Source organism: Ischnura elegans, chromosome X, assembly GCF_921293095.1.
Source record: "Ischnura elegans chromosome X, ioIscEleg1.1, whole genome shotgun sequence".
Lineage (NCBI taxonomy): Eukaryota > Metazoa > Arthropoda > Insecta > Odonata > Coenagrionidae > Ischnura > Ischnura elegans.
The window spans coordinates 58,201,176-58,214,347 of NC_060259.1; the positions used below are offsets into that span (position 1 = coordinate 58,201,176).

Here is a 13,172-nt window from a genome sequence, read left to right on the forward strand (position 1 = left end):
ATTTTGTATTATTAAACAGTTAAAATTTGAAAAAAAAATTGCGGAATGGATATGGCTTGAACTCGTCTCATTAGTAATTTCAGTTTCTACTGGCATCAGCTATCTAGGACTAAAATTTCGTGACACAATTTTTCCAATATACATTGTGGAGGCGCGCGTCCAGAAACACTTTTGGTGCTTTGTGCCTGATATTCCGACAACTTTCAATGTCAAAAGTTCTAGGAGAAACTAACGCCATATATTGAGAAAATTTAAAAATATTTTTCCCTGATGGAAATTTAGTTAACTATAGCACAGTCGAACAAAATTTCAGATGTCTGAATATAGAATGTTGTGTTGTCAGGAGAAGCAAGCAAGTGTGCAAATTTTCAAGCCGATCCTACAATGAGAAGGGGTTAAAAATCAATTATAAGATTCTATCGATGAAACAGACAGACGAAGCAAGTTGAGAAAAAGCGTGTAAAAATACGGCTCATCCTCTCGGCGTTAAGGTTCGTGCGATATAGTTTACCCAAGTGGTGACGTTATAGCTGTGTGAGATGAATGATCTGGATGGGATCACAGTGATTTTATTCGTATTTTCCATTTACTCCGAATCCATGCTGTGGGCTACTCATTACGAATAACGCCTATAAAACAGGCTGTTATCCATTCATTCTGCTCTGCTTCAAACTTTTATGAGGTTTATCTCAATTCCTCTAATGGTTTAATTATAAATCCAAAATTACTAATGATGTATAGATCGAAAATGCATCAGAATTGTTAAACGAGTATCGGGTTGGTGAGGTGGCTAGAGTGTTGGCTTCCCATCCCGTGGGCTCGGGTTCAAATTCCGGCAGTGGCAGAGAATTTTCAGAGACTGCCCGATCCCTGCTTGAATGTCGTGTGGAGGACATTTCAAGCGCAACACTCCGTCCGGCGGATGGGACGTAAACCGTGGTCCCCTTGGCGCTTTTCGTTAAGAGCAGGCTAATGCCGACGCCGGGTTTCTCTCCACCCTTCCTTACCCATCCTTCCCTCATGGCGCAAATGACCTCAGCTGTCGGTCGCCTCCTCCAAATACCATACCAATTGTTAAACTCACAGTAACCTTTAGCCAAGCGCTTCGATTGGCCGCGAGAATGCCGTTTCCGGATGCATTGGATACATCACGATCTCCGGCAGCCAAAGCGTTCGAAGTCATGAGTTGTCCAGAGCATCCGGAGCAATCGGAGCGCTTGGCTCAACGTTTCTTGAGTTTAAAAATGGAGCCTACCTCCGACCTATTACTATTCGATCTAAACATCATCAGTAATTTTGGTTCCTACTGGCATCAGCTATCATCTACCGATTCGATCGATGGATTTTTCTTCCTCATAGGAAAATCCACCAGGATCGGTAGAACATTAATAGCTCACGCTTGGTTTCGCTAATTAGTTGGGCCCCCTTCGCTTCTATAGCGTTGGGGTGTTTTTCCCTCGTCCCGTCCCTTCCGTTCCCATCCTTTCCCAGAGGCGTCGGCGGGCTCCCATCGCGGCGGCGCCTCTATCCTTTTTCCTTCCTCTCCAGCCCCTCCCCGGGTGATCGGGCGTATAAGCCACTGGCTTGGTTCCCGGCCCCGGTGTGTTGTAACCTCGAAGGGTTCGCCCAGAACCCTCATACTTTCTGGCATCAGCTATCATCTACGAAAAATCGTAGGATTTTCCTTCCTCATAGGAAAATCTTTCTTTTTTGTCGAAATATTAAATTATGGTTTCGCTAATAGTAGGACCCGCCCGCCTCTGTGGCGGCGCGGGATTCCTCTTCCCTTCCCTTCCAACCCTATCCTGTCCCAGGAGGCGTCGTCGGGCTCCTATCGCGGCGGCGCCTCCTTCCTTTTCCCTGCCTTTTCCTCCCCCTTCTGCCGTGCAGAGGTGCTAAGCTTCGGCTTCAGACTTCGGCCCAGGAGAGTAACCTCGCGAGCCCGCCGTAGGGTTTCGTATCCACTGGCATCAGCTATCCTGGGTTAATATCTCGTGACACAATTTTCTCCGCCCTATGTGCTGTGGAGGCACCCGTTCACACGGCGCTTACTGTCTGTAAAAAAAGCAAGATACTCGAGTTTGAGGAGCTCTAGCGTCTAAACGAAGCAATCGATTTCAATACAATAAAAAGCATACGAAAGAGAATTTAGTTCTACGTTATATCATGTACTTTAAAAATTCTTCGGCTAAATAGTATTTCCTGTACTTAATTTTTTCTCAAAAAAGTACCCGTTTTTTGCGCGTAAAATCAAGGTGCCAAACTTTGAGCGCTTGGCATTCCCGTAGTTTTCGTTCCTATAACTTTCAATTTTGATATAAAGAAGCCACATCTATTACTAGCAGTTTGCCGAAAACAAATTGTTTATACCACAAACATTAACGGAGTTGTTGTAAACAACGCAAACCTCTGCTAACTTCGAAACCAGTGAGTCAATTGAAAATTGATTGGTACTGTTGTCTTCCGTAGAATGTTAGTAATGCAAGCACATATGAAATGTATATTAAATATCAATAATAACGTCAATATCACTTATTATTTATCTAGATGTTTCTATGCGCGTATCGTTAGTAGTGTCTGATATGACCATGTACCCTTGCCTCGTGAGGGAGAGCGCGTATATAAGGGTGGCTATGGGGCGGATAGGCCGAGGAGGATGGATGTGGACGAAAGTGAGTGAATTCAAGGGTACACAAATCCTTCTTTAGTGACTGTCAGAAAGCGCTTACTTAGGATAATAGTAAGATGACCTCCATACACACAACACAAACGCATCAAAGCTACAAATTTCTCCATCCTGATTCCTCATAGCTATTCATCTTAGACTTATATAACATTCTTAATTCTTCGTTGTCAGCACATTATGTCCCTGCTTATCCTGGGGGGTATTGTGCTATGGGTATTCTGGTTATTTAGTTAATATTACACCTAATGTACTTTCTGCATTCTTGAGGTAGCAGGTAGCTTTTCCTGGTTCATTTATTGCTCTTAATGGTTTAATTATAAATCCGAAATTACTAATGGTGTGTAGGTCGAAAATGCATCAGAATTGTTAAACTCAGTAACCTTAAGCCAATTATTGCTCATTAATTTTGGATTGTAGGTGTGTCTTATCGACAATATATTTCGTATTTAGTCACAGGAAGAAAAATATTCGCTCTAACGGTGATAATTTGCACGATTAAATTTAATCTGCGCGAGGTAATACTTTTGCTTTTATCAAATTTATATTTATTTTACAATTTACAAGGCACCATAACTATGATGCAACGTTCTTAAGCTATTGTGGTAAATTAAATTCAAAACGGAGCAGGCTATCGATGATGGGTATCTTGCACTGAATTATTTGTTCCAATGTCTCTAATGGCGTCCCGATTGTCGGTAGCGGTTAATTGTCGTTGGGGAATCGATGCATTTATTTTACCCGTCGAATCTTGAAGGCTATGTCTCCTGTCGACAGAGGCGGATTCAACCAGGGGATGCATAAATGGCATATATCCCCACCCCTTCAGGCTATTTCACAAAATAGGCAATAAACTGCCAGTTTCTGTCACGAATAGTACCCACAATCTACAAAAATTTACACGAAAAGAGGTCTCATTTTAGCATAACGATTGACAACTCTGAAGGAATGTTAGCATACTATTTTAGCGACTTGAAAATTTTAAAATCCCTGTGCAATTTTATCGTAATGTAACATGTTAAGCTGAATAATATAAAAATAAATTAAATTGTTATGTCAATACCCTGACTAATCTTCTTATGCCCTTCCAAGAAACGAAACTAGTCTTCTATCAGGGTACCAACGAAAAGAAACTGAAGAAATTTTTAAGTTTAATCCATTTTACTCAATTGGATTAATATTACTAATAGAATAGTGTAAGGATTAATGAAATATCCCTCAGAAAGCCGTGAAACTCACCATTTTGAACAATTTATCTTAAAATTCCGCAATTTATTAATTTCGCACCTACCGCTTATCCTGGTGGGTATTCCATACCCCCACACACTCCGGAATTAGTTGCCCCTAAACCCGCCCACCCTTAATTCCTAGCTGCGCCCCTGCCTGGTGCCACCTCGCCATACACAGTCTCTTGGTCTTATTTTTAAATCTTTTGGCCTTTTACCGCTCTCTAACCGTTGTAGAACTGTCCATCCCCAGTTCTTAAGGTTCAATAATGTAAGTGTATTTAGTAATTTAATATTTAAATGTGGATATTGCCGAACTATCGATCGCGATAAATTCGCTGACTAGGCGTCCTCTATAAGGAATTAGCTACATCCGACAGCTTTATCTGTTCGTTATTATTACTAAAACCTGAATCACACAATCATTTTCCCTGTGGGACCAAAAAAGTAATTGCTCGACTTATCACTTTCTGAATCACACGGTCATTGCCACCGTCTCTTTTTCATCGCTTATTTACCTTCCCGTATTTACGACTGCCATTCGATAAAATCCAAGCTTGACGTTTCAACCGATGTCAGCTTTCTGATTGGCCGAAAAACTGCACCAGCCGTGTTTCGCAGCGACCGAATATGGGACGTGCCGAAAAAGTGATGGAAAAAGGGATGGGATTTCTATCCCTGGAGCCATCGTGGAAAATGATTGTGTGTGTTCAATTTTGCACCATCATTGGAGCGATCGCGGGAGCTATCGCTCGGTAGGGTCGGAAAAAAGTGATCGTGTGATTCAGAGTTTAGGAGGTAACCGTGTGTTAATGGCCTACTGCAACCCTTCAAGGCACCCCCCCTTACTTTCGTACTCCCTCACACCGTAATAGGGTAGTTTCCTTCATCAAAGAAAACGAAAGGCATTGATTGCGATTCGTTATACCCACCATTAGTGTATTCATAATATACAAATTATTTGGTTTTACAAATCCCAGTTTAGGCGAATGGCAATGGCCAATTTTAACCGCATTTGAAAAAGGCCAGATTGGCGCCCATACGATGCCACTCCACGTGACGTCACAGAGACCTATTTTCTAAACGAGTACATAGGAGTTTTACATCGCCTGAGATTACCAATTCATGCATGAGGCACAGAGCTCAGGGGAACATGTCTTAATAATCACCTTTTAAAACTGCCTACGGTTGTAAAGTTTCCTTCGTTTGATAAGGTATTAATAATCCTTATTTAAGCCAAGCGCTACCTGCTAGCGGGGTACTCTGCTAACTGCTAGCAGCCTGCATCGCAGCAGCGCACATGTCCTAGCCCCAAGGTCACCTCACTTGCGGCAGCGGGAACCAGAACGACGTCACACGGAGTTTTCCCAGCATTCATACCTAGCCGTCGCGTTTTCGCGAGCTTGAAATTTTTCACTTTTTATTTAATCGCGGAAAATAGATATCGTCATTCATAAATCTAAAAGCGTGAACTACGTACTCCAGGAGTACGAATCTTTCGATTTAGGCAATAAAAAAATAATAGGAAACCACCCTATTATTATTATTATTCGTGTATTAGTGCATAGCATTGACGTAAATATTTGTCCTTTGGTCTTTGTCGTGGGATTTTACTTTCTGTTTTTTGCTTGCAATAAATGTTTTCGACTGGAGGTGTGATCCATCCATCCGAGTCTCGTATTGTGCTCCTCGTAAGATGCTAGGTATTTTTATTGGTATGTTTAATCGGCGCTTATTCTGGGGATCCTGGTTCATAACCCAGCCAAGGGAAATGATGTGTTAAAAAATGAACGTTTTTTATTCTATTGAAAAATAAAATCGCACTCTAAATTACACATTCTAAAGTAGAATAAATAGGGAATAAAATGAAAGAAATAGACTGCAAAACAGAGAGATTTAAAATGTCATTCTTCCCTTGTACTATTAAGGATGGAAACTCTGTCTCAATTGATAGGATTAATGGCGTCGCTCGCTAGGATCACTCATTGCATGTTTTTTCATAGTTCTAACCTTGTGTGTATTTGCTCTAGGAATTAGCTATTTCATTAGCAATTGCATTAGCAATTTTTTTATGAATAAGCATATATATTTTTTCTAGTGTGCGTAATATTTCTATGACCGTACGGTGTGCATGTGGCGGTCCTCTTGCATGCTGCATGTTGGTGATTTGTCAACCCCTGCCAAACACCCTAGAAGTGGCTCGCAGGTTATTATGTAGATGTATACGTTGTATTGAATCAATTATATCACATATTCCACGAAGTGGACTCACGAGCCATTGATTTGGCCAGGGAAATGATTTCCATTCTGCTTAATGTTCGCACTTGTCACCGACCCGTTTGCGATGTCGTTGCAGGAGATGTGCCAGCGTCCGCAGTTCATCATCAACGACGACTCCGACTCGGACGGTGGGCTGGGGCGTTGTGACTTGGAGGCGGGCCTCTCGGAAGGGCCCGGCGCCTGCGTGCTTGGCGCCATCAGTGCCCTCGCCTCCCTCACTCCGCGACTCCTGAGGCGCGTCGTGCCGACGGACCAGAGCTTCGAGCCCGGCAGCTACAGCGGACTCTTCAGGTAAGCGGGCACAGAGATTGGGAATTGGAAGTGGATAGGTTATTGGCACCAGTGGCGCAGCGAGGGGGGGTTTTGAGGGATAAACCCCCCCCCAGAGCTCAGAGAAATTTTTAAGTTTAATCCATTTTACTTGATTGGATTAAGTATTACTTATAGCATAGTGTTAGGATTAATCAAATATCCCTCAGAAAGCCGTGAAACTTGCCATTTTGAACGATTATTCTTAAAAAAATTTAAAGAGGAGGCCCCCCGCAACGCCTGCTTACCCTGGAGGGTATGCAATACCCCCATACCCCAAATTATTAGTTGTGCCTAAAACCCCCCCTAGCCTTAATTCTTAGCTGCGCCCCTGATTGGCACCATGGGAAGCAGTGACGGCAGGAACGGATTAAGCAGTGGTATTTCAGTGGGGGTCACATGGGTCATGACCACCCATATTTTATCGACATTTTTTTTAAATTTTAATTAGAATGAATCTGTTGCTTTGAATAAAAATGAAATTTTAGGATCCAAAATTCGTAAAAAATGGGCATTTTAAACATCCGAACATAACATCCGAATTTGATGCTGAAACCGCACTTGGGATTAACGTCTTTGCTTTGGGAGCCGGGCATGGGCGTACCCAGCGAGGGGCAGGGAGAGGCAGCTGCCCCCGCGGGGGCAAGTGGGGGGGGGGCCGCCCCCCCAAAAAGCAAAAATCGCAAAAGTCTTAAAGAAAAATCAGTACTGAATTGAAACGGAAGTATTCAACAAATTTTCTCTTATCTCATAAACTAATAAAGTGCTGTTATAATTTTCTTAAAATGTTGGTTTCATTCAGCTTTTCCATGTTAAAATGTCACAACTTGGCTTGCCTCCTAGACCATGGCTTCCCCCTCTTGTTATGATCCTGGGTACGCCCTTGGGGCCGGGAGCATTCATTACTTTCCGCAACCTGTTGATGGTATGCGATATTCCGCTCTCTATCAGCTAGCCTTTTCATGGTAACATATTTCTTCTTTTTTACATCTTTCTAACCTGTGCAATGTAACTAAATCGGGGCCGTCCTTTGCCCTTCTTCCCTTCTACTGGTACTTAGACGATTATTTTCATCAAGTCATAATGACTTTAATGTTGTCCCGTCTTCTCCTTAAGCTTTTCAGAAGACTATATTATTTGTTAAGCTGGTGAAATAAAAGTTTTCAGTAGCCACGTTAAAGATTATAATATTTTCAATTTTTATAGAAATTGCGGGAGTGGCGGCCCCCTTTCATTATTGTTTAATTAATACAATATTAATAAAATATCTGTTCATATTTTATTGGCTGTTTCCATTTTCCGTAACAATACGGAAGTTCGTGTTTCAATGTTGACCTTGGCTTTTGGTCAGAGCGCAGGTATCGTGCTAGCACCTGTGTACCAGTGGCGTAGCCAGGAATTTCGTTCGGGGGGGTCCAAAACCAGGGGGGGGAAGTTTTTAAAAACAGGGTACTAAGTAATGGGCTTTAAACTAATTTTAACACTTTTCATAATCGAAAAAACTTCATTTGTTAAAGATATATTTTTTGAATTCATGATTTTTCAACATTTTGTTTTCTTTTATGAAGGAAAATGATAGTGTTTTTATATTTCGGGGGGGGGGGTCCGGAACCCCCCTGGCTACGCCACTGCTGTGTACGTTTCCCTTAATCTCCAGTCACTATAGTCAATGGTTCACCTCCTCCAAATTCCAACTAGCCCTTCACCCATCGAAACTTCAACCCCCCCCTACATCTTCCTTTTTGCCTGAAGTTCTCATTGCGGAAGCTTGCAGCATATTATTTCTGCGCCACTGCGTCGCGTGTTTCAAGTTCAGCGAAGGGTGTGGCGTTGGATTCTCGGGTTACCTCCTGCCATCCTGCTGACCCTAAGGTCGTGGGGCATTAGTCCCACTTCAGCATCGTAGACGTCATGTAACGGTGTTGTATCAGCTCCTCACGAGTCCAGCAGGGAGGTCGAGTGTTATCGGGTTCCCAGGTGGTATACCGGCCACCACCTGTAGTCGGGAACCCGAAAAGTGTGCTCTATGCGTGCTCTCTCTCCTCCGTTTCTTTAATGGCTAGTTTCCCCCACGGGTATGCAGATTGAGGTCGTTTTTTGGGGGCGGGCGATCCACTATTTCCGCGGCGCGTTGGTGGTATGCTAGCGTTAATGTGACTGCTTCTGAGACAAAACCCAATATTTTTCCCCTCATGACCTGAATTTAGACTTTGTGACAATGATGGCTTAAAATACTGCCAAGTCCATCGGAAAAATTTAGTAAAGTGAATGTAAACTGATATTTTATTAATATTGTGTAAATTGATTAATAAATAAGGAAGACTGCTACCCCCCGAAATTACAAGAAAAATTCACAAGCTCAAAGCTCAAATTTCAAGACAAGTAAGTTTTAAACATTCTCAAATTATCTTAAAACATTTTTTTTGAGCTGGTGATTTAAAAACTTGCATTGAAGAGCCATCTTAATTATAACTATGTGTACTATTTTTAATGGAATTCCGGGGGGCGGTCGCTTCCGCCTTAATCCGCTACTGTCCCCCGATGCTCATGACCCGAATTTAGCTCTAGTGAGTGTGATAGCGTAGAATACTTGCAAGTCCATCGGACTAGCCGCGCGGAGATGGTCGGCAGATCGTATATCCTGTAGTCATATTCTTCTGTCTCATCCCTTCTCCACGCGCCTTTTCGGAATGTGCGGGTGACCTCCGTTGTCGGGCGCCTCTCAACGGTAAAGCGATAAGTCAACTCCTAGCTGACCCCGGGCGGCCAACGGCCCTATGCCAGCCGGGCGCAGCCAAGACGAGCTGGAGAGCGCTTGCGGGAGACGCCATGCTGCGTAGCGGCATATTGGTTCTTAACGTCGTTATTCCGTCACTAAGTCCTTGTTCAGTAGGCGATATTTTCCTCAGTGTATCAATAGCTAAGATAAAATGTTAGGTTCCGGTGTCGATTATGGGTATCGCTTACTAAATTATATGGTCTTAATTCAGTCGATTTCTGATGGTGTACAGATTGTCGGTCGCGGTTAGTTGTGGCGAATCGATGCATTAATTTTTCCCGTCGAATCTTGGTGGCTTAAGCCCGCCATCGACAGGGGTACACATATAAGGGTCATTCCATGTGAATTCAACACACCACTCAACCCGACCACCTCAGATTTCTTTCAAATTTGGTGTATTCAATGGTACTGGTAAGTGATGGAAAAACACCAATTTGTGGAGGTCAATGATGATTTTGACAAAAGTTACAGGTCCGCAAATGTTGTGAATTTGACGAAATTTCAGCGTGTCTCTCTAAAGATAAATGACTATAATTCCAGTTCTATTCTAGGTAGGAAAATGAAACTTATGGTTTTGGAAAGGTAATATATAGGGCTTTACAATGATATACAACACGGCCTATTTATAATAATTTTAATACTCGAGGTCATTGACCTTGACCTTTGACCTTGAATATCTCAAAACACCCCCCCTTCAATTTTTTTTATAAAAATATATGTTAATGCTCATACATTTTTCTACACGCATACAAAATATCAAGATGGCACATTTAGGGCGTCATGCCCAAAAGATTATTTGTCTACAGAACTACACAAGCAAAATGCAAGAAGTAGGTACCACTTAAATACTAAATGCCCATTGTTGAACGGTATAGGTCATGGCTATATCATTACAGTGTTACAGAAAACAATGTGATGGGTAGCTTCAATGAAAATATAATAAAACTTTGTTTCAACTCACCTCATAAGTTTCCAATTAAATTGTTGATGTTCGCCAGGTCTGATCCAGGGAGACTGTATGTCCTTCCAGTTTGTTTCAAAGGATCGAGCCTTGTGAGAATGTCATATCTTTTGATGATATGACTGTCTGGTTTGGTAGGGAACACAAACGATGGAGATGGTCCATGTGGGTGCAAGAATCGGGTTTGTACTTCATCTGTGTCTTGGTAAGTGTGTTCGACATATGCAACCCACCAGTGATTATTGTATAAACAAGCAACGAATTCATGTATGTCTGTAAACAGCATTTCTCTCACCACAGCTGTCACTGACTCTTCTCTACACTCTGATGAGATGGAATATGCCTTTGTCTTCACTATACCTTTTTTAATAGGTATAACACAATGAAGTTTATGGGTACCAGGAATCGTCCTAGTATTTTCGAAACGATGCTTTAGCCTGGCCATGTCTTCATCGTGATGGGTAGCCGGTGTATAATTGAAGGTACATGAAGGGATATTTACTTTGCTCCACTGAAACAACTCTCGTGCTGTCAATATGTGGTTATCGAAAGGTCTCTTGAGGCTTGCAAGTGTGGCTAGTCTTTTTACGGTCCCTGCAACCCCATCACAAGGTCCTCTGCCATGAGCTGTAGTAAAAAAATGCCATTCTGCAGTGACATCAAAGTCTTCCTGATGGTAGCTCAGATTAATGAAATTCTTTCTATTTTTATATTGGGCAGCACATCCATCGGAAAAATAATAAATGCACTTTGGAGTTGAAAAATGGCATTTCAGGAAATTGATGAAATTGCGCTGGAAGCAATAGACACATACGGTATCATGGTGAAGGCAGTCAGATATTTCTACATATGACACATGCTGTATTTTATTAGATGTAACGTCTCGATAGTAAGCCACGAATGGATGAATTGTGGCCTATAAAGTCTCTAAAACTGCCCTGCCAGTAGTTAACCAACACTTATACGAAACTTCATCTATGCCATTTCTACGGAAGAGTTCAAAGAGATAATCATTTAGTTTTTCTACACATGGGCAATAGGGACATGCAGCTAAGAAGCATGCTGGAAGAGCGGGATTGCATGTAACAAATGCTAAACAATGATTGTATGATGGTAACGTATGTTCTTCGTGCTTGGTTAGCTCCTTTAATTTACATCCTTCAAACATCAACTTAAAATTTTGGTGGGAGACGCAGACACAAACAGAATGGGTTCCACTAGCACCCGCGAGAACACAGTGCTTCGGCCGCAATTCACAAAATTTGGAGATTCCAATTTTTAAATCTGGATATGTTTCCTTGAAATATCTGTACATTTCCTTGAGATTGTGCAACACTAGCTGCTTCTGCTTATGCAGTCTAACCCCATTTTCTTTCACCGACACATAGTCCTTTTTTCCTGGCATCATACGGCTCATGTTATAGTCACAGTAAAAGTCACGTACACATCGAACTATTTTCTCACATAATGTCTTACCTGGCTTTGGATTTGGTGTTACTAAAATACCATATTCTGCCACTAATTGTTTGGCTCTCCGTACCATGTAATCTGAGGCAGAAAATTCTTTCATGGTTTTCCTAACACTCCAGCTCTTCGGAAGCACAGTCAGAATCTGTACCTTGTCACGTACACTGTCTGAACAATGAAACTTATCTTTGAGCTGGGCTATGATTTAACTTTCTGCATGTTCTACACACTCTTCTTTTTCAGGTGCTCCAAAAAAGTATGCTCCAAAACTGAGGCTACCTTTTTCAATTTTTCTTTTGGGTAATTTTTCTCATTTTGAAGTCTCTTTTTCTTCACAGGAGATGCACCTAAACACTGAAGGCTATTATTTAAATAATCCAGGGCAATAGCAGGTGCTATTTCATCTTCACTTACATCTTCTTTGGAAGTCCCTGGCATAGCCGTGGCTACTTCAGCATGTTCTGATAACTTCTGTGATAATTTTTTTCGGCATTTACTGCAAATTTTCCCACCTATCAATACATTAGGTGATTCATTTGCCATCCAATCCTGAACGTCTCTCAAATTTTTCTTTACTCTTGCATGGCCTTCTTCTTTAAATGGATTGCAACAGTACATTTTTGACTTGAAAGCCATTTTTCACAAACTAATGTTTCACATAAAAGAAATAGTGCTAAAAATCACTTATGCACTTCACTATAGTTCCAACTGAAGTCACATCCTGGGACAAGCAACAGATAATTAGCTTAAATGACTGTCTGATTCTCACACATACACTTCACTGTAGTTCCTACTGAAGTGACATCCATGGGACAAGCAAGAGATAAGTAGCTTAAATGACTGTATGATTCTCACTTTAAATTAAACCCTCTGAATCTAATCAGATTAGTCTCTCACAGTTTGATTCAATAATGAAAGTATGTAATTAGGTTAACTGCAAATTAGTCTTAATTAGATTAACCACTCAAGCGTGACTATAAATGCCCGTAGTTCCTCTCTAAGCGTGCGCAACGCACTGTATGCGTCTTCTAAATGCCATGCCTAAAGCGTGGGCGATAGACCAAAGGCGTCCGAGTCTTTCATTAAGAATTCCTATCTCTTACACTTCCATTTGTGTACTTTTAGTAAGTGTATATGAGATATATCTGCCTGCTTTCATTCTGTGCCTCTTCATTGCCTTCGTTTGCGTGCTCGTATTTTTTAATGATATTTTTTCCAGCTGATGCTAGGATGCTTCCTTTAGGAGCAGCGCCTGGTGGACCCTCACAGAAGATAGTCTTCCACTCACGCTCCGATTTATGTGTTTTCTTAGCGATTGTGTGTTCTGCATGGGGGCGCTGATTGCTTTCCTCTGTGGTTCATTATCATCTGCTTTTCTTTCTCTTTCATCGTGGCAATAATAGTGAAGGCATTGACCTGAATCTTGCAGCAGTGGAGGGGGCCCGAAAAAATTACCATTTTATCTAG

General features: G+C 41.8%; 1 protein-coding gene across 2 annotated transcripts in view; it reads left to right on the top strand.

Moving 5' to 3' along the window:
* LOC124170937 (calpain-1 catalytic subunit-like) overlaps window positions 1-13,172 on the top strand; it is a 221,077-nt gene that overhangs the window by 194,927 nt on the left and 12,978 nt on the right. For both annotated transcript variants that reach the window (XM_046550008.1, XM_046550007.1), the window contains exon 4: window positions 6,266-6,480. In XM_046550008.1, the coding sequence (XP_046405964.1) occupies window positions 6,266-6,480 (215 nt within the window). The remainder of the gene's footprint in view (window positions 1-6,265; window positions 6,481-13,172) is intronic.